This window comes from Mustelus asterias, chromosome 15 (assembly GCF_964213995.1).
Source record: "Mustelus asterias chromosome 15, sMusAst1.hap1.1, whole genome shotgun sequence".
Taxonomy (NCBI): Eukaryota; Metazoa; Chordata; class Chondrichthyes; order Carcharhiniformes; family Triakidae; genus Mustelus; species Mustelus asterias.
Genome location: NC_135815.1, coordinates 17025805 through 17048584, shown reverse-complemented (window position 1 = coordinate 17048584; position 22780 = coordinate 17025805). Strand labels below are relative to the sequence as shown.

Here is a 22780-nt window from a genome sequence, read left to right as displayed (position 1 = left end):
AACCAGATCGAACTAGATCATGCAAAGCAGTATGATGGCTGCTCTACTTTGCCAAAACTCGCTATTCCAGGATCATCCTGAAATGCAAAGATAAAACCTGGCTTCTTTTTTCTACTTAAAGCCTAGTCCCATATCCCCTCCACTTTGCCTCCAAAACACAGTGTGAGGAATTTATCAGCTTCTTTCTTTGTCTCTAATATTGAAACCATCAGAGCAGTTACTCTTATTGTGTCCCTTCCTTTCACTAGCCCACTTGACCAAACTTCCTCTAAGAATATCCCCCCCCCCCCCCCCTCCTAACTGTAAACTCTTGCCTTTCTCTAGTTTCTCTCCAATCTTCTCCTCCTACTCGGAGTTCTTCAATCTGCCCCTTGGACCCTATTCCCATTTAACTGCTGATGCCCATGTTAGCCAATATTGTTCAGGGTTCTCTCTCTTCAGATGTTGTGTGCTTCTAAATCTACCATCATCACCTCTCTCTCTTCAAAAGAGAAACAGTACTTCACTCCACTATCTTTGCAAACTACTGTCCTATCTCCAACCTCCTTTTCCTCTCAAGTCCCTGAATATGTTGCCAATCCACACCTGTGCCTGTCATTTCTGAACTTTGTTTCAATCCCTCCAGTCACGTTTCCCACAGCACAGTACCAAAACAGTTCTTGTCGTAATATCCACAGGTATCTCTTGCAATGGCTTCCCTTTTCACATGGTTACTTCTGGTGTCCCACAAGTATCTATCCTTTCCTCCCTCCTATTTCTCATCTCCATACTCCTCTTCTGCAACATTATCTGAAATCCAGCATTGTTTTCACACTTGTATCTCTGAGCTCTACCTCACCACTGGGTCTCTTGATCCTCTGGTGTCGCTAACTTTTTGGACTGCTTATCTGACGCGTCCAAGCTAAAATTTCTTCCAGCTAAGTATCGAGAAAACTAAAGCTTTTGTTTCTGGCACCCCTTCAAACTCCATTCTCTACCTATTGACTCGATCCCTCTCTTCTCCCTGACAACAGTCGAAGATTACGGTGGCACAGTGGTTAGCACTGCTGCGCCACAGAACCAGGGACCCGGGTTCAATTCCCGGCTTGGGTCACTGTCTGTGCGGCATCTGCACATTTCCCCCGTGTCTGCGTGGGTTTTCTCCCCGGTGCTTCATTTCCTCTGACAGTCTGAAAGATGTGCTCGTTGGGTGCATTGGTCACGCTAAATTCTCCCTCAGTGTACCCGAACATGTGACGGAGTGTGACGACTACGGGGATTTTCACAGTAAATTCATTGTAGTGCTAATGTAAGCCTGCTTGTGACACTTTTAATAAAAAAACTTTTAAAAACTTGATTAAGCCTTAAATAGAATACCGTGCATGCTGGGGAAATGCTAGAAAAACTCTGACAGCATCTGTGGAGAGAGAAACAAAGTTAACATTTTAAGTCCCAAATAACTCTTCACCCCCTCATGTCCTCTAGTTCTATAAACCTCAGATATCTGTGCGCATTTAATTTTGGCCTTTAGAGCATTTCCTGATTTTGATTCACCTTGTTATTGGTGGCTGTGCCTTCAGTTGCTAAGCCTCTAAGCTCTGGAATTTACTCTCCTCACCTCTCCACTTCCCTGTTTTGCTTTCCCCCTTTTAAGGAGCTCATTAAAACCTACCTTTGATCAAGATTTTTGGTCTGACTTAATATTTTCTTGTATGACTTGGTGCCATTTTATTTATATTGTTTGTGTGGGATGCTTTAGGATGCTTTTTGTTATATTAAAGGTGCTATATAAATATACAAACTAAAGCAGGGAATGTGTTAATGCTCTAGCAAGAAATTACATGGAGTTTTTTTTAAATAAAGGAACATTCTGTTTGAAGTTGACATTGTAATGAACAATTTGTAGACTGCTGCCTTTAGGATTATTGTTGCATGGCATGTCATTGGTATATCTGTACTGTGTATGGGTATTTTTTAATGGTTGTTTAGTTTAGTAAGAAATTCAGTATTTTTCTTGTGATCTACATAAGTTTTTTTTTAGCAAAACTAAAGCTGATTCTAGTTGAAACTTGTGCTCGCTTGTTTATGTGTGCACTGTGTCTTTTTCATTGACAGGCCCAGCAATTGCTGTCTGCTTGTATGGAGAAAGTGGAGGTATCATATATAGAAGGGTACGATCAATTTATCTCTCAGTTGAAAGATGGGCTGCAAAATACTTCACATGAGACAGCAGCAAATCACAAAGTTGCAAAGGTTAGTCAAAACAGTAGTAAATTTCTCTGAAGGATGACATTGTACCCAAATACTTTGATCCGTAGATGGAGAAATCTCCTGAGCAGTTCCTTCAGCCAGTTGTGAGAACTTGCTGACATGTTGTGAGGACAGTCTAGCCACTAAAGCTGAAGGTCTTTGGTGCAGGAAATTATGTGTCCCGAGCAATGTTGTCAAGATATAAAATGTTTTAAAAAACCACTGCTCTATAACAACAATAACACTCTCCTATTGCAGCTCCAGCACCAAGACTGGGGGGGGACCAGCAATGCTATTCGGGCACTGTAGCCATTACTACTCCTATTTTCCTTGAAATGTGTGCGATCTGGCAAGACTGCATTTATTGTCGATCCACATTTGACATGATGACGTTGTAATGTTGGGACGTTTAAACTGCTGCATTCCTCCCTCCCACAGCGATTTCAGTCAAACCCAAAATTGGCACTGCCTAACTAATTTTCCTTTGTGAAAGTAGCTAGCCTATGACCATTCATCCTCTCTCCACCCAATCCCTGATCTCTTGAAAAGCAACCTGGGCAAGATCAGTGACTGTGGTAAAGAATAGACTCTATGTAGACTTCAGTGAATCTGGGTTTTTGTGAGATACTCTGCCATGTGTTATTAATCTTTTTATTTCCCCGGGTTTGCAGTAATACATCTCTTTATTTTTGCAGTGGGCAACAGTCACGTTTCATCTTCCTCATCATATTCTGAAGTCAGTTGCTAATGCCATTGTAAATGAGTTGAAAAAGACCAATCATAATATTTCTGCCCTGTCCGTAGCCTCATCTGTAATGGATAGGCTATCCTACCTCTTGCCAAGTGCTCGACCTGAACTTGGTGTGGGCCCTGGCCGCTCAGTGGACAGGTATGTGAGAGTACAATGTTAAATTTGCCAGTTAGCCAACTATGGAACAATTGGAGTTCATGCTTTGCTCTGAAATAACTCGTCTCTGTGTGGTGACTCTTAAAGGAGGGTTAGGGTTGAGACATGATCAGCTAATGTACTTTTAATGAAGCATTGTTAGTAGTGTTGTCATTTTGTCACATTGTCCTTTGGTAGATTGATTATTGAAGCCATTGCTTTATTGTTGCACTCCTTTCCTCATCAAAGCAGTGCGACTAGATTTGGGATTGGCTTCTGATTTTTAAGAAAAAACACAATTGACGATCAACTTTGGAGTTCTTTAATGTCATGGCTTGAAGGGACGAATTTTCTATGTTTCTATGATGACACTGGGAAAAATGCTGGATAGAATGGAAATTTGGATTTATATATCAACATAGTGGAAGCACAGTGGGTTAATTCACCACCTGCACATTAAATGTATAGAACCCCTAAGAGCGTACGTATCCTTAGTAATCTCATCAGGACTTGCTTTTTAAATGTGGATTAAATACTCGATTGACTCAATCTTTTATCTTGGTCACCAAAGGGCAGAGGTGAAATGATCTGTTCAGACCCAATTGTTGAAGATTATTTGCTATTTATAAAGTGCCCATTATGCATAGGCTTTTATATTATTTGTGTAGTCACTAGTGCTTGGCAAGAATTTGTGTTGCAAATAGTGTTTACGTATCAACTAATTTTGCTTGCTGGCTTTGGAAGCTGAAAGAAGTTTGGCTTTCGTGTTCAGCCCCTTTCCTGCTCTGGTTGTTTTGTCCTTTTTACCATGCCCAGAATGGTAGTTGGTGCAATCATAATCACCATGGGGTTATAAACAAGTCCAAAAAAATTGTGCCTTTGTTCCATTATTTATTACTGCCTATTTAAAACTAGATCTGCTCAGTATGTTCACTCAATCGAACGGTGAAAATAATTTCTGTGGAATGATCCGGAGCACTGTAGCAACACACACATAGAAACTTGAGTAAAAGAGATAATCATTGTGGGAGAAAGTACTCTCAAGGTAAATTAGTTCCCTCTCCTCTTGATCTCTCTCTTCCATTCTCCCCAATCCATCAGTTTCTCTTTTTTAAATCTTCCTCCTTCAAATGAAACTGAAATTGTAAGAACATATCTGTCTCCCTGAGGAATCCTACAGGTGTCCATTCTGATTGGGCATCTTGCGGTTAGGAGATAGAATAAACCAGAATGTGAATGCTACTATCTGGGTGTGGCCTTGTGCACTACAAGTGTTGCACTCCTTTCCTTCCCCGTGCCCTCAACCCCACCCAACATGTAACAAAGGTTTGTGTCCATCATAGACAGTGAAGCAATAGTTAAGCAAAGTGCATGTTACCGTTAAACTTTGCAGTATAAACAATTCCAGCTCTTTCTTTAGGTCACTAATGTATAGTGAGGCAAATCGACGAGAAACCTTCACCTCCTGGCCACATGTAGGCTACAGATGGGCTCAGCCTGATCCGATGGCCCAAGCAGGATTTTATCACCAAGTAAGTTCTCAATTAGCCATTCCTAATATTGTAAAGTTATCTCTAGTCTTTGTTCGTTGCTTTTAATATATTTTGAATTATAATGAACAGAATTATTACAATTATATAAATATAAGCACTCTGGGATTTGGGACAAGCAGAATATGATATAGAAAACAGTTAACTTTGTTGTCAGCCTTTCTGGTGTATTGTTTAATTTCATTTCATGAGAGGTGACTGGCGAGTTTAGGTGAAGGAGAAGCCTAAATAAGAAACATTCATTGTGTTTCAACTTTGGATCGTGAATAAAAGTTGACTTTGCCATTGATTCATCTCTGGTTTGTGCCGAGTTAAGTGGTTAAGTTTCGTATCAGCTGCTATAGTTACATTCTGTGTCTTTTCACTAATGGAAGGGAAATAAATTGATTGGGGTTCTTGCTCTTAATTACTATTCAGTGAACTTGTAAAGCATTCTTTAATTTTGTCTCAAGCTTTTGGAAACTGAAGCAAACATTATCAAATAAGCTGACCAAACCCTTGTTTTGTTTCTTTTAATCAGCCAGCCTCCTCTGGGGATGACCGGGCCATGTGTTTTACATGTAGTGTTTGCTTGGTGTGCTGGGAGCCCACAGATGAACCTTGGTAAGTAAGCTATGTCATGTACATACTGAGTGGATAAATTCAAGATGGCTGACTCACTACAGAATTAATAGAGAGTTCTTTCTATTCAGTAAGATTGGAGTTGATGCCCTTGTGATGGAACTACACAATATATTGAGGAAGAGAGATAGGCAGAAACCAGGAACTGATTTCAATTTGTTCTGTGCTATTAATTTTACAACCACATAATGGCATTAAGTTATCAATGACCAAACTTGTAGGTAGCTCCAGGTATTTTATGAAACATTTTTTGTTATTATGGTTTGCCCCTTTCTAAAAGAAAAATATGTGCTCTCTGTCATGACTGTAATTTTATCTTGCATTTTAAAAAAAAGGAAATAGATTTATATTTCAAATCTACATTAACACTGCACATTGCTGCAGAATTTCAGTTATTAACCTCATGGCGTTTAGGCTGCAATATTAATAAATAGAATGCTTTTATCGAGCCTTTGACTTTGCAGCAGTTTAATCTAGTTCCATAAAATACCAATTGTGATATTATGAAGGCTTTGCCAACTGTGTCTGTAGTCTTGATAATTTTGAATGTTTTTTTCATACAATGCAGGTCAGAACATGAACGGCATTCTCCTAACTGTCCATTTGTGAAGGGTGAACACACGCAAAATGTGCCACTATCAATAACATTGGCAACAAGTCCAGCACAGTTTCCCAATGTAGATGTCCCTGATCGAATAGCATGTGTTGGCTTTGGAAGCTGTCCTCATTTCCTGGCTGCATCAACAAGGCGTGGGAAGATCTGTATATGGGATGTATCTAAAATGATGAAGGTATCACAATTATTTTAGTGGGTGAATGTCTGAGTTTTAATTATCACTACATGTATCCTCCTTCTGAATGATATTTAGTGCAGAATTAAGGCCAGAGTTTGTGCTCATGCTCGCTATCTCTCACTGTTTCTTGTGCGCTCTATCGCTGTCTCTCGCCGTCTCGCACACTCTCTCTCTCTCGCCGTCTGGCCACCATGAAAGAATAAAAAAATACTCATCAAGTCTATGCACCGGAGATCCTTTTTAACCATCACTTTTTCTCCTTTAAATGCAGGTTCATTTGAAATTTGACATCAATCCTTATGATGCAGCAATTTTGAGGCAGATTTCTATACCTGAGGTAGAACATGGGCCAACTAGTGAATCCCGAAGGCCAACACTCTCATGGTTGGAAGACTCTTCCAGTTGTTCTGACATACCAAAATTAGAAGGTGACAGGTAATGAGCGAATTATAGTAAAAGTTTGAATTTTCTGGATTGATACTTCAACTTGACATAATCCAATTGCTGGAAAATTTCATATTGAGGCTGATGTTGTATGCCACTCATGGAACTGTGTTCTTTAAATACAGTGATGATCAGCTGGAAGATTCCGATAGTGAAGAGCATTCCAGAACAGATTCAGCAACAGGTATGATCAAAACTGGAAACTCACCCCTTCCCTATAATTACCACTTTCCATAACATTGTTCTATGCTGAGTGTGCGGGATCAGTGTTGGTTACAGACTGGCTTATTTCATTATATCAGAACTAATTGTTCAGAAATCAGCCAGATTCTACACAGGTTCCTGAGCTGAGAATTGACTTTCTTATCAGGCAAAAGCAAAGTAAACAAGTTCTTAGGTAATAAACTTGAAACACTTTTTATCACCTCTGATGTAGGTCGGAAAGTCAAATAACAGCAATCGTCATCACAACACATGCCCATTTCCTGGATCATCTCAAGATTAGCAGCCAACAATAAGGCCAATTAAAAGCGAATTGCTGCGGATGCTAGAATCTGAAACTAAAAGAGAAAATGCTGGAAAAATCTCAACAGGTCTGGCAGCATCTGTGAGAGAGAAGAGCTGAGGTTTCGAGTCCAGATGGCCCTGTGTCAAAGCTCATTTCAGTATATCAGAGCTAATTGTTTAGAAAGCAGCCAGATTCTACACTAGTTCCTGAGTACCACGGTGATCTTCAGCTGGCTTTGTTAAAGGGTCAGCTGGACTCGAAACGTCAGCTCTTTTCTCTCCTGTCAGATGCTGCCAGGCCTGCTGAGATTTTCCAGCATTTTCTCTTAAGGCCAATTAAATGTAGTTTGCTCTCCATGTAGAGAATTTACAGCTAGGTTTATCCCTTGAGCTAAGGTGTCAGACAGGACTCTCTAGTAACATTCTTGCCCCGAAGTCAGAGGCTGTGGGTTCGAGCTTCATTTCATAGACGTGGGCATAAAATCTAGGCCGACTCTTGTGCCGTACTAAGGGCACTACTAAGACTCTGTTTGTTGACAGTGCCACCTTTTGGATGAGACATTTTAACAGAGGGCTCAACTTCCCCCACAGGTAGACATAGATTCCATGGCACTATTCGAAGTACAGTCAGGGAGTTTGATCTGTATTTATCCCTGAACCAACACCTGAACCATTATCTGTGTATTTATCTCATTGCTGTTTGAGACCTTCTAATGTGAAAATTAGCTGCTCCATTTCCTATCATAATGTACAAGAAAGAAGGCAGCTAGTTCATCAATCCTACCCCCACTTTTCTTCCAATTCCCTTCTCCATGAAATTAAAAGTTAGCATTTGTTATGAAGTTATATTTGATACATTTCACGTTGCAATTTTTAAAATGGGTAAATCTTGTTCAAAATGAGGTAATGAGGATACATGGTGGACATTATACAGAGTAATAGGATATGTAATGCAAACTGCTTCTGTTGGTGAAATTGCATAATTTTCGCTGTAGGGAGGCAAATGTCATCAGAAAACTTATTAACAGCAGATTTGAAGGATGAAGTAATGTCTTTGGGCAGAAGTTACGATCGTGTTGCGTTATTAAACTAGACGTAAAGAAATCTAGCAGCATTAGCTGACGCTTTACAATATTAACATGAAAATCTTATTTTTATTAGGACATACTTCTCAGAAGGATTGCAACATGGACGTCAGCTTAGATGTGACCACACTGAGTATTCTCCAACAGCCTGAAAAGCGCCAGTGGGAAATAGTGGCAAATGTGCTTGAGGACACTGTTAAGGACCTCGAGGAATTGGGTGGCAACACGTCGACTGTCAACAACAAGAGTGAAAAAGCTAAGGAAAAGCATGCTGAACAGCACAACATTCCCTTTCCGTGTTTATTAGCAGGAGTTTTATTATCTTACAAATCTGCCGCTGCCTCTCCTATTAGTAGTCAGTCGCGGAGGTCTCTGGACTCTTTAAGCAGGACTCAAAGTGAAAGTGTGTCAGAGCAGGCGACCATGGACAATGAATCCTGCAGTTTCTCAGAACTGAGTTCGCCATTAGTAAGAAGGACCTTGCCTTTATTATTGCTTTATAGCATTAAAGAATCTGATGAAAAGGCAAGTAAAGTTTTTGCACAAATGAACAATCTTGTGAGTAAAAGTTTACATGATGAAGGTTTTACTGTTCCACAGATAATAGAAATGGAATTAGATAGCCAGGAACAACTCTTGTTGCAGGATCCACCTATGACATACATTCAACAGTTTGCTGATGCTGCAGCCAACCTTGCCTCTGTAGACTCTGAAAAATGGAGTTCACTGGTTCCGAAACCTGGTGCCCTAGTCCATTGCCTGCGGCTGCCAAAGTTTGCTGAAGAGGAGAACCTCCATGTTGATTCTATCACACCCTGTGCTGACGGAATTCATCTTTTGATAGGACTGCGGACTTGTCCTGTTACACCCTTGAGTGCAATGAGTCAAGTAGAGGCCTTGAATAATTTAAATAAGTTGAACTCTGCACTGTGTAATAGAAGTAAAGGAGATTTAGAATCCAACCTTACCATAGGGATTAATGCAGATATTGGTTTTCTTCAGGAAGAGTCGCCCACTGAAACAAAAACTCCACTTATAATCCAACCTGAGCAAAGAACTCTGAGTGGTGGTTATCTTCTGCTTTATAAGATGAATTACAGCACAAGGATAGTAACATTAGAAGAACAACCTATTAAAGTCCAGCATATCAAGGATCCACAGGACGCAGTTACCTCACTAATATTACTTCCACCGGATGTACTGGAAAATAGAGACGATGACTGCGAGGAAGTAATAGATGAAACGCCTTTGACTTCAAAAAATGGGATTTTGCGAGAAAAGAAATCTAATGCATCTAATCTGGGGCATTTAGTAGTCACTACTCAGGGAGGATTTATAAAAATTTTAGATCTCTCAAACTTTGAAACTCTGGCTAATGTGGAGCCACCTAGAAAAGAGAGCAGTAATGAGCTAGATCCTTTTATCTCCGTGGTGTACTGCTCTGGAACAGACAGACTTTGTGCTTGCACCGATGGTAAGAAAACTTCACCCAACTTTCGTCGTTTAGAAAAGTGTAATTCTTTAAAAGCAAAGACTTCTGTTGACTTGAAATGTTTCTTTAATGGTAACTTTAAAAATGTTTTTATAAGTGATCTTTTCCAGGATTGGGCATTGTGTTGTGTATAATCTAATTTGGTTAGACTGTATTTGAAGTAACTGAATGTTTGTTGCACCAGCTTGCTAAGACTGTCGACGATACAAAGGAAAATGGGAGTTCAATTGGGATTTTACATTTCTTTGAAGCTGACCAGTGCCCTGCATTTTCTGTAATAACAGAAAATATCTTGATCTGTAATAACTCCACGGGGGCGAAAGTCCCGCCACCAAGTTACTTTATTTACACCAAACATCTGTACACTGCCAGCTCTCCAGTTGCTCCCTGCTGAATGCAGGCTGGGAGTCTGACACACCTGCTTTAAATAGGGAGCATGAGGCTCCCTGATTTAACCATCAATTAAGACTCATCAGGTATTTCTTTTCATACTCAAGCAATCTAACCTCATTAGCCTGGCTGAAGTCATCACAAGATCTATTTATTATTGCTGTTATCCTTGTAGAGACTGATAACTTTTTAAAAAGATATTTGAATTACCAGTGACCAATTTAAAGGAACCACACAACAAGAATTCGAGGTTTAAGACTTTTACTATAATAAACTAAAATCAGCCTTGACTTATTACTTAGTAGACAACTAATACTCCAAACTGCAGAAAATAAATCCCTTATTAATATCTTAACGCCAGTCTAAAGTCACACCCAGTTTCCAATGGATTCATGTATCCCTGTTTCACTGAGTCATAACATCCAGCAACAATCAAAGATCCTCTCCCTCAGTCATCTTGAGAATTTCTCAACTGACTTTTTCAGTGGGCCAATTCTTCTCCTGGCCTTGCCAGGGCAAATCTTCAGTGTCCTTCAATTGTCTTGGGTTCCTTCTCTTTGACTAGTGAACAAGCTTTCTCCAGCATTCTGTCAAGTAGCTAACAGTGAAAAAAGCCTTTCCCTCTGCAGACTACAGCAACTGCTATCCTCGTGCTCACTGTCTCTCTGGGCGGTGTAGGACTTTTTCAATCAGACTGCCTGGAAATCCGTAAGTCTCATTGTGTTGGAGAGACATAAGAGGTGAAAATCATTGGTGAACCTTAAGGAACTAAAATCCAACAAATCCCTGGGGAATGATGACCTACACCCTAGGGTTATGAAAGAGATAGCTACAGAGATGCTGGATATGCCTGCTATGATTTTCCAAAGTTCCTTAGATTGGGGAACAGCCATCAGCTTGGAAGTTGGCAAATGTAACACTGCTCTTCAAGAAAGGAGAGAAAGAGAAAACGGGGAACTACAAGCCAGTTAACCTACCATAGTCATGGGAAAAATGCAGTGATTTGTTAGATTTTAATTCCCTAAGGTTCACTAATGATTTTCACCCCTTTTGTCTCTCCAACACAATGAGACTTGCGGACTTTCAGGCAGTCTGATTGAAAAAGACTTTTAAGAAAGTCTTGAGAGTTTTTCATAGGATAGATAAAGGCGAATGAGTAGATGTAATGTGCCTGGATTACCAAAAGCCATTCTGAGGTGTCACACAAAAGGTTATGATTTAAGTTGAGGGTTTGTGGAGTTGGGGTAGTATATTAACATACATAGAGGATTGGTCAATGGACAGGAAACTGGGTGGACATAAACGGTGCATTTTCAGGTTGGCCGGCTGTGACTAGTGGAGTGTCACAAGGAATGTAGTGCTAGGACCTCAGCAATTTAAAATCTGGATCAATGACTTAGATGAAGCAACAGTGTAATTTATTTGAGCTTTCTGATAGAAAGTTAGGTGGAAAGGTAAATTGTGAGAAGGATGCAGGCTGCAAAGAAATATAGACAGTTTGAGTGAATAGGCAGCAAGGTGGCAGATGGTGGGTGCAGGGGTGTGTGACGATATTCACTTTGGTCATAAGAATAGAAAATTAGAATATTTTTTAAAAGGTGTGAAACTTGTATTGATGCTCAGAGATTTGGGTGTGCTTGGACAAGGAATGCAGGAAGCTAGCATATAGGTACAGCAAATAATTACGAAGGCAAATTTTATTACAAGGTGTTTGGAGTAGGGAGAAAAGTCTTGCTGCATTGTACAGGGTTTTGGTGAGACCACCCCTGGAAGACTGCGCACCTTCAGACTTCATATTTAAGGACGGATGTACTTGCAATGGAGACGATAGAGCGTAGGACATTACCTTGGTCTCTGAGTTGAGAGAGTCATCCTGTGTTGAGGCTTAATAAGTTGGGCCTATGTTCTCTGAAGTTTAGAAGAGTGACAAGTGATTTTATTGAAAGGCACAAACCTATACCCAGGCCTGTGCTACTCGAACTGGAGTGGTACGAACGTGCTGGATTTATTTATTTTACTGTCTACATCTTTGCCTCTTCACCAGACGCATGCACCCCTCCCCTGTCCTTCACTTCACTTCTCTTGCAATGGAATTATATGGTCTTATTCTTTGGATCATTCAGGCACACCAGATAATACTCTAAATGATATTGCTAGTGTTCTGGGAGCCATTCTTCCAGGTAGATAGTGAGGAATCAATAAATCACGATTGGCCACAGACCAACTCTACCACCTCTGGGGAGTAGGGCTATGTAACAATTAGCAGCCCGAGAGGCAGAACTTTGTATGTTGCCTACTACAGTCTCTTTGAAAGTTCATCGCCACTTGTGTGTGGATAAGTTAGGCCCCCATGCATCCACAGTTCTGTTGTCTGGTATGAATCAGTCATCATTTTTCCATTAGCTTATTTTGGAATCTGTTATTGTTCTAAGAACATGACAAAGGGAATTATCCCCTTGCCCATGTGGTGTATCTCCTGTATTATTTTCTCAGACCATGTTCATTCCAGGAGATAGGTTGAAGGTCTCTGCCCAGTTTAACTGCAAGGTGATCTAAATAAGCATTTTAGGATTGCTGCACGGTGGCACAGTGGTTAGCACTGCTGCTTCACAGCTCCAGGGACCTGGGTTCAATTCCCGGCTTGGGTCACTGTCTGTGTGGAGTTTGCACATTCTCTTCGTGTCTGCGTAGGTTTCCTCCAGGTGCTCCGGTTTCCTTCCACAGTCCTAAGATGTGTGGGTTAGGTTGATTGGTCATGCTAAAAATTGCCCCTTAGAGCCCTGAGATGTGTAGGTTTGAGGGATTAGTGGGTAAATATGTAGGGATATGGGGATAGGGTCTGGGTGGGATTGTGGTCGGTGCAGACTCGATGAGCCGAATGGCCTCCTTCTGCACTGTAGGGTTTCTATAATTCTATGATTTTTTTTATTTTGCTTCATTTCGCATTCACCCTGTGTGGGAATCGCCCCGCCTCCAATAATCACCAACTTCCCACAGCAGCACGAAAAATCAAGAATTTTTTATGGAGAAGAATCGTGTGCAGAGGCTTGTGTATGACTTCAGTTTTACAACCATCTTGGGCAGTGGTTGCATACAGTTTATGTTTCAGGGAGAACCAGTAGCATAGGGGTATTGCCACTGAACTAATAACCGAGAGATCCAGGGCAATGCTCAGGGCACCGAGGGTCAAATCCCACCGTGGCAGATGGTGAAATGTGGGCGTTTAATGACGACCACAAAACCATTATTGATTGTCATAAAAACCCATCTGGTTCACAAATGTCCTTTAGGAAAGGAAATCTGCCATCCAAGACTGGTCTAACCTACATGTGTCTCCAGATCCACAGCATGTGGTTGACTCTTGTAATGTCCTAACTACGTTAGAAAAAGATGTGGATTACATACACAAATTCAAACTAACAACAGATTTATTCTAGGAGTTTTTGCATGTACAGAGAACAAACAGCAGCCTGTGAAACACCCTAATGACATCGCCATCAAATCATGTGACTGGCTCTTAAACCAATCATGCAACTAAAATTTTATTCTATTCACATCGAATCCCTAAGTGCAGAAGATGGCTTCTTGGCCCTTTGAGCCTGCACCGACTCTCTGACAGAACATCTTAGCCAAGTCCTATCCCCATAAACCAACATCTATTTATCCCACTAATCCCCCCTAACCTAAACCTTGTGGGACACTAAAGGGCAATTTAGCAGGCCAATCCACCTAACCCGCACATCTTTAGACTGGGAGAAAACCGGAACACCCAGAGAAAACCACGAAGACACGGGGAGAACGTGCAAACTCCACACAGACAGTCACCCAAGGCTGGAATGAACCCGGGTCCCTGGTACTGAGAGTCAGTAATGTTAACCACTGTACCATCATGCCACCTGTTGAAGATGATCACTAATGCATCCACTTTTTCTCAGGCCACTTCCTTAGTACTCTGGGATATAAATGATCAGGCTGTGGGGATTTATCGGCCTTCAATCCCATCAGTTTCCCCGACACCATTTCTCTACTAAAACTGATCTCTTTCAGTTCCTCCCTTTCATTAAACCCTGTGTTCCCCAACACTTCTGCCATCTTATTTGTATCCTCCTTTGTGAGGACTGAACCAAAGTATGTATTCAGTTGGTCAGCCATTTCTTTGTTCCCTATTATAAATTCCCGCTTCTGACTGTAAGGGACCTATGTTTGCCTTCACCTCACCTGCCTATAAAAACTTTTACAGTCAGTTTTTATGTTCCCCACAAGCTTCCACTCGTACTCCATTTTCCCCTTCTTAATCAGTCCCTTGGTCCTCCCTTGTTGAATTCTAAACAGCTCCCAATCCTCAGGTCTGTTGTTTCCTCGGCCAGTTTGTATGCCTCTCCCCTAATTTCCCTTGTGACCAATGGTTTGACCATCTTTCCAGTTTTATTTATGCACCACACAGGAATAAACCATTGTTGCAGTTCACTCGTGCTCCTTGAATTTTTGCCATTGCCTATCCACAGTCATCCCTTTATGTAACATTTTCCAATCTATCATTACCTATTCATGCTTCATTTCATCGTAGTTTACTTTATTAAGATTTAGGACACCAGACTCAGAATCAACTACATCACTGGCCATCATGATGAAAATCTCTATCATGTTATGGTCGCTCATCCCCAAGGGGTCTCACGCAACTAGCTTGCCAATTATTCCTTTCTCGTTACCCAATATCCAGTCTAGAAAGGCCGACTCTCTAGTTGGTTCCTCAACCTATTGGTCCAGAAAACCATCCCATTTACACTATAGGAATTTCTCCTCTACGGTATTGTGACTAACTTGATTTGCACAGATTGTTCCCAACCCTTCAGAATTGTTCTAATTTACCTATTTAATCTAATTAACTTATTATATCAAAGCTCAGGTCACAATTGGGAGTCATGTTAGGCACTCTTTTTGTTTCTGGGCCACAATCTTTTAAACGGGTAGTAACTAAATAAAATCAATCAGCCACTCCCTTCAGTGCTGCATTAAACATTTAAGCTCCTCTTTTTACTATGATCAAATTTCTTTAATGTTGGGTGGGTCCAAACTCATTGATTTATATTCCTGATCAAATAAAGGTGACATGAAATTTGTTGTGGTTGGGATTGTGTGCACACCATGGAAAGCTAGCTTTCTGATGTATAGATTGTTCAGTATTGATTTTAGATTCTGGTCATGTCACTGATTAGCCAGATTGCTTTGTGATATGCAGCCTCATTTATGATTTCTGATTTGTTGATTGGGAACTTCCTTTGATCATCAATCACTCTTCAATCCCATTCCATTTTCGTGAAAAAACAATGCTTCACTTCTTGACAAGTTTCCTATTCCATTGTTGAATAATTTTGCGTTTCTTCACATGAAAATCCATCCAACATTGCTAAGCCATCAATCTAAACATTCCAGATTCCTTCTAGCTGTTTTGCTGTTGACCTTGGCACTTAGCTTAGTGTCATCAGCAGACTGTCTTGTTTCAGATAGTATTCTGTTGAGCAGCAATGACCACAGAACCTGGAGGAAGTCTGAAGAAAGGTTGTACACACCTTTCCAAACCAGATCTTTCATATTTATTTTGTCATCTACTATCTGTGTCCTAGTTTTGAATCCATTTAGCTAGTTTCCAATTCATTCCATGTGCCTTAATTGTTTTTATTATGCAGAATGCCATCAAAAATTTCCTGAAAATGTTGTTCGGTTTGGTTTTATTTATAAAGTTGCCCATGTCTATGAAGTCTGTTTTGCAAGAAATTAATTCCATTAGATTTGTGCGATGTGGCCATTTTGCTTGAAAGATTTCGAGAGATCCAGGGTAATGCTCAATAAATGGTTGGCCATTTATTGTTCAAATTATTGTGCCATTGATGACCATCATATTATTGCCCTCTGGAAGTTGTCCAGAGTCATGCATGGCTTGTCTCTTGATGCCACTCCTGACTTCCACCTGGTGCTGCTGTAGTTCCAGAAGATAAAATACTTCTGCACACCATGTTGGAATTTCTTATCTTATTTTTCAAGATCAGGAATTCCTGCTCTTCATCAGTCAACATAATCTTCCAGAGCGGAAGATTAGGCTGGAGCTGGATGTAATAGTGATGGGTATATGAAATAGGAACTTGAGTAGACCACACAGCCCATCAAGCCTGCTCCGCCATTAATATGGTCATGGATAATCTCAGACTTCAACTTCACTTTGCTTTCCCTGCCCCACCTCCCTTAATTCCCCGAGACCAAAAATCTGTCGACTGGGCAAGTCAACAGGTATTCGATGATGGAGCATCTGCAACCCGTTGGGCTAGCGAATTCCCAAGATTCACAACCTTTTTGAATAAAGAATTTTCCCCTCGTCTCAGTTCTAAATAATCAGTTCATTATACTGAAACTGCCCTCGTGTTTTAGATGACCTGACCAACAAAAGCAACCTCTGTGTCCATCCTAGGGAGAGAGAATAGTACAAACGTGACTTGACTCTGACTGTGACAGAGGGGCAGATAATGCCTTTGTGATCTGACAGGGGAGGAAAGTTGATAAATAATTTTAACAATCTGGTTTGTCACCAGGTTCGCAAGTAAATTTTCACAACAGCTTGAAACGTTTCCATAGGGGAAATAGAGGGTACATCTCAATAACTTCTGCATCATAAGACCATAAGACACAGGAGCAGAATTAGGCCACTCGGCCCACTGAGTCTGCCCCGCCATTCAATCATGGCTGATATTTTTCTCCTGCCTTTTCCCCATAACCCCTGATCCTCTTATTAATCAACAACCAATCTATCTCTGATCAGTTTTCCAGTGTCCTTAATTATAGAATTTGCTCCGTTGATGAATGCTAAAATATTTTTGTGCAATTGACCTCTATGCTCCTTTTTAATGTAGGGAGAACAGTGTGTGGGTTGGAGGGATGGATGTTTGTGGATGGGATGGGTGTTTTACTGATGTGGAGAATTGGGCAGGTGACGGTGGGGTTGGAGAAAGAGGAGGAGATGGCCACGCCGGATTATGTAGCACAAACAAGTGAGCAAATACATCATTGCATCAGTTTGAGTTTACAATTTCCTTGCCAAGGTTTGGTAGATAGTCGAGTTTACTGTTGCTTGAAGCAATTTGAGGTACCAAAAGAATGAAAAAGTAGGTTTTGTTCATCAAAAAAAGATGCAATGCAAAATAAATAAAATAGTGCAACAGGCAATTTTGCATAAGAATTCTCCATGTGAAAATGTTGGTAGCTATTTCGGATTGCAGATAAGAGTCAGAATAATAGAAGTTGGATTATGGGCAATTTATGCACAGCAGTCTATGTTATCCTGGGGTGAGATTGCCTAAAGTCGTATCAGATTAGATTCTTGTCACTGACATTTTTATTAACCTATGCTTGCATCCAAGAGGCAATGGCATATTGTTCCAATCACCTAAACAGCTCAGTCCTTCAATAAATGTGAAAGTGGCTGGAACTGGTTACCATTATTTTAAAAATTTCAATTGTGGAAAAGTTTAAATGACCGTACTGTCATTGCTGTTTGGTCATATGTTGTTGGAAAAAAAGTCTTACTCTAAGTTATAAATTAGAAAATGAATGCTATGCCTTTGGATTTAATATGGATTATGTGAGGAGGGGATAGGTGGTCGCATTTGTGGTTCACTTATAAAGGACAGTTTGGGCAATCTGAGACCATACAGAAGCTACTTTGTTAAATGCAGCATAGCTAAGGTATATTTTGCCAATTTATAGTTAGAGAAAATTGGTTTGCCTGGATATTGAATTGACTATAACTGGAGAAAATGTAGGGAGGTCAGGCACTATTTAGCAGTATCTGGAATCTAATTATGGTGTTAATGAAATGGTATGGAGCTTGAGGTTTTAAACTGAGCTTAGATAGTAATCAGTAGTTTTCATTTATGATTAAATATAGTACAGCAAATGTTCAGTTTACCGCTCAAAAAATAATCTGGCTACCATCTGAAGGATTGTATTTGAAGGACATTTTGAAAATTGATAGTCATCAAGTATATATTGATGATCATTATCATGATAGAGTGGACATTGGGTACACTGGAGAAATCAGATCAGAGATTAACCCTTGATAACAGATTTGCAGTACAATCCTGTTCAAAGTGTTCAAATAGGCTAACTGAGGAAGGGCATTGAATGCATCCATATAGTTGCCTACAATTAGGCTAAACTAATTTGCCCCTCAATTGGGAATTGGAACTGAGGAATGTGCTGTGATGAAATTATTTTTATCCAAGGTGGAGAACTTCATTTCCTTCAGATTGGAGGGACTGGTGAAGATGCAGATGAAACCGATATATTTGTGGACGGCAACCTTTCGAAAGGGACAGATCAATTGTCTGAAGGAAGCAGATACACATCTAACCCATCTAGTCCTGGAATTACAGGTAAGAATTTTGATATCGGGCAAGTCAATAGGTGTTTACCTTGCTTCTCATGTTGTGGGTAATGCATTAAGTGTTGAGTCTTGTGGTAGAATATTTTTATTCCTTTCAGGGAGATACTTGGCCTTTGCCTAGTTATTAGTTATTCAGATAAGGTGAAGTTATAAGGTAGGGGAGGAAGAAGAGAAATCAAGTCTGTGCCCCGCATTGTTGAATGAGAGTCTCGGGCAACATTTTCCCCTTGGTCAACACCATCAAAGACAGATTAATTTGTCATTCCTCTCATAATTGTTTCTGGGAGTTTGCTGCCTTAAAATGACAATCACATTTTCCCACAGAATTATCTGTGCACAAAGTAATTAATTATATGTGAACTATGTTGAGGTGTTTAGAGGACATCAGAAGGCAGCTCTTTTGAGGGTAAATTTCTAATCTTGTAAAAAGTGACCAAGTAGAGAAGTGATTGGAATGGACCCAGTGTTTGGGAGGTCAAAGGTGTGGAATGAAATGGGTTAATTGGTTTCCAGAGGCTTTTTTAGCTGTAAACCTTTTGTAATAAAGGTTGGGTGAGAACATGTTCAGTCACATGTGAAATGGAGGGGTTTAGTTGTGAGGAGCCCTCTGGATGCTGAGTTACATGGCCATGTATTAATAGCTACTTGTCTAAGGAGGAAGGAGGGGGAGGTGCGTGGTAGTCAATGGAGTTTATTTTGGATTGTTAATGTGGGTACGAATTGTAGCACTAAAGGCCATGGGATTAGACGTCAGAAAAAGGGACGTAAGTAAATGTGTTTCTATCTCCCCATACTCGATCTGGGAAAAGGAGGGAGCTGGAGACAACTGGCTGTTTGGAGTTTGACCATTGGGCCAATCAAATCAAATCAAAGGGAATCCTTTCATTGAGTTGTGGAGAGGAAGCTCTGTTTTTCCCTGAAGCTTCAGAATTAATTTAAAATTTTGGAACTGTTTTCTATAATCTCCGCATTTTTGGGAACGGTTGTCAGCACTATTCCATTTTTTGTTTGTTCATGTGCATTTAGATTACCCTCAGAATAGTCTCATTACCGTACAGATGCAAATTTCACAATCCTCCTCTAAAATATACAGTTCTTTTCAATAAACTAATGCAGTCAGAGTAAGACGATTGCTTCTTTTTCAGAGCAACTTTATTTTTTCGCAATTTTGCTAAAGTCATTTCCCTGCATCCTATTTTGGTAAATGATCACGTGAATGTGAACCTTTTGCATCTTTGACACAAAAGCAGCGCTTCAACCAAGTACTCTGAGTTTTCATTAAACTTGATTAGACTATGGATTTATTTTGCAAGTGAGAAAATTGGAATCCATGATCACATGCTCTTGAGACTTTCACAAGTTAGACTTGATTAGATTTTACTCAAAAGAATCATCAGTTTAATTAAAAAGTGAACATTTTCCAGTTGTATATAATTACTAATTTTAAATCCCTGACTATTGAAGCAAATTTGCAGTGTAGCAGTGAAAATATTCACCATGGGATTATAAACCCAGACTTAATTTTGTTCTTTGCGCTCATTTGTACTGTTATGAGGGGTCAGAGAGCAAAGGCCATGACATTAAGAGCTGCTGTTATTGAGCTGGACTGTGACAAATTTCTCAAACAAACCAATTATCTTCATGGAGTCGATGTGTATGTTTGGTTGGAGGTTTTTTAAAAAAAAATCCTTTTCCTTCCTATATTTTTCTTGAAAATTGGCTGGAGATTTTGTTTTTGTGGTACTGCTTATGTTGATCCAAAATAATTCTGAGTAAAAATGATGTTGATGTTGATTTCATGGCCAGCATATTCCGGAGGAATGGTGGTACAGTGGTACTGCTGCTAAACCACTGGACTAGTAATCCAGAAGTCCAGGCTAATGCTCATAGGACAGCAGCTGGTGGAATTTGAGCTCAGTCAATGAAGCTGGAATTGGAAGCTGGTCTCAGTAATCGTGCCATAAAATTATCATTGATTGTTGTCTGGTTTCCTAAAGGGAAAGAAGTCTGCCATCCTGTCCTGGTCTGGTCTACCTATGATTCTAGATCCACAGCCACTCAGTTATGCTGCAGAAACTGGATGACCTGCAGTGATTTTGTGAAAGGGAAATCGTGTTTAGCAAATTGAGTTGTTTGAGGAAGTAACATGTGCTGTGGATAAGAAGTTTATTTTATTAGTGTCACAAGTAGGCTTACATTAACACTGCAATTTGGTTACTGTGAAAATCCCCTAATCGTCACACTCTGGTGCCGGTTAGGGTACACTAAGGGAGAATTTAGCAAAGCCAATGCACCTAACCAGCACATCTTTGGACTGTGAGAGGAAACCGGAGCACAGGGAGGAAACCCACGCAGACACGGGGAGAATATGCAGACTTGGCACAGGCAGTGACCCAAGCCAGGAATTGAACCTGAGCCCCTGGTGCTGTGAGGCAGTAGTGCTAACTACTGTGCTGCCCTGCTGGGGAACCGATGGATTTCCAGAAGGCATTTGATAAAATGTCATGGCAAAAGTTATTGTGGAAATTAAAAGCTCTTGTTATTAGGGGTAACATATTGGCATGGATAGAAGATTGGCTGGCTAACAGGAAACAGCGAGTAGGTATAAAAAGGTCTTTTCGGGTTGGCAAGATGTCAAGAGTGGTATGCTGCAGGGGTCAGTGCTGGGAACTCAACTGTTTACAATTTATAAAAGTGATTTGGTAAAGGAATTGAAGGGATGGTTGCCAAATTTGCTGATGACATGAGGTTATAGAAAGATCTAGATCAATTAAGTAAGTGAGAAAAGATCTGGAAAATGGAGTACAGTGTGGGAAAATGTGAAATTGTTCATTTTGGCAGGAAGAATAAAAAAGCAACATTTAATCTAAATGGTGAGAGATTGTGGAGCTCTGAAGTGCAGAAGGGTCTGGGCGTTACAAAGAACAACAAAAGAACGAAAAAAAAGTATAGTGCAGGAACAGGCCCCTTGGCCCTCCAAACCCATGCTGATCATGATGCCCTAACTAAACAAAAAAAAAACTTCTACCGTTACTCGGTCTGCATCCCTCTAATCCTTCCCTATTCATGCACCCATCCAGGTGCCTCTTAAATGTTGCTAATGTGCCTGCTTCCACCACCACCTCTGGCAATGCGTTCCAGGTACTCACCACTCTGTGTGAAAAAACTTCCCCTGCGCATCTCCCTTAACCTTTCCCCCTCTCACCTTGATCCTGTACCCCCTTATGATTGACACTTCCATCCTTGGGGGGAAAAAAGCCTATGACGATCCACCCTGCCTATACCCCTCATAATTTTGTAGATCTCTATCAGGTCTCCCCTCAGCCGCCGCCTTTCCACTGAAAACAATCCTAGTTTATTCAACCTCTCCTCATAGCCAGCACCCTCGAGACCAGGCAACATCTGGTGAACCTTCTTTGCATTCACTCCAAAGCTTCCATGTCCTTTTGATAGTGTGGCGACCAGAACTGTGCGTAATACTCCAAATACGGCCTAACCAAGGTTTTATATAGCTGCAACATGATTTCCCAGCTCTTGTACTCAGTGCCCCAGCTGATGAAGGCAAGCATGCCATATGCCTCTTTAATCACCTTGGCCACCTGTGTTGCCACTTTTAGGGAACTATGTTCCCTTGGGTGTTCTAGTGTATGAATCACAAAAGGCTAGTATGCAGGTACAGCAAAAAGTTAGGAAAGCTAATAGAATATTATCATTTATTGTGAGGGGAATTGAGTGCAAAAGTAGAGAGGTTGTGTTTCAATTGTACAGGGCACTCACGAGACCAGACTTGGAGCACTGTGTACAGTATTGGTCACCTTATTTAAGGAAGAATGTAAATGCATTGGATGCAGTTTTGGGAATGTTTACCAAATTAATACCTGGGGTGGACGGGTTGAGTTATGTGTTATCTTGTGCAAGAATTTAGAACGAGGGGTCACTGTTTAAAAATAAGGTGCTGCACATTTAAAATGGAGATGACGTGAAATGTTTTCATTTGATTGCATGTCTTTTAGAACTCTTCCTGAAAAGGTTGTGGAAGCTGAGTCTTGAATATTCTGAAGGCGGAGGTGGATAGATCCTTAATAAACAAAGCCATGACGTGGAGATGCCGGCGTTGGACTGGGGTGGGCACAATAAGAAGCCTCACAACACCAGGTTAAAGTCCAACAGATTTATTTGGTATCATGAAATTTCGGAGCACTGCTCCTTCATCAGGTGAGTGCCTGATGAAGGAGCAGGGCTCCGAAAGCTCGTGATTCCAAATAAACCTGTTGGACTTTAACCTGGTGTTATGAGACTTTTACTAGTAAACAAAGGTGATAGGTTATTGGGATTAGGTGTAAAGCAA

At 40.6% G+C, this 22780-nt stretch overlaps 1 protein-coding gene across 6 annotated transcripts in view; it reads left to right on the top strand.

Moving 5' to 3' along the window:
* Positions 1 to 22780, top strand: part of birc6 (baculoviral IAP repeat containing 6) — a 219442-nt gene that overhangs the window by 39685 nt on the left and 156977 nt on the right. For all 6 annotated transcript variants that reach the window (XM_078229564.1, XM_078229569.1, XM_078229567.1 and 3 more), the window contains exons 3-11: positions 2095 to 2232; positions 2925 to 3118; positions 4536 to 4647; positions 5186 to 5268; positions 5855 to 6077; positions 6352 to 6515; positions 6650 to 6708; positions 8193 to 9590; positions 18272 to 18421. In XM_078229564.1, coding sequence (XP_078085690.1) covers positions 2095 to 2232; positions 2925 to 3118; positions 4536 to 4647; positions 5186 to 5268; positions 5855 to 6077; positions 6352 to 6515; positions 6650 to 6708; positions 8193 to 9590; positions 18272 to 18421 — 2521 coding nt within the window. The remainder of the gene's footprint in view (positions 1 to 2094; positions 2233 to 2924; positions 3119 to 4535; positions 4648 to 5185; positions 5269 to 5854; positions 6078 to 6351; positions 6516 to 6649; positions 6709 to 8192; positions 9591 to 18271; positions 18422 to 22780) is intronic.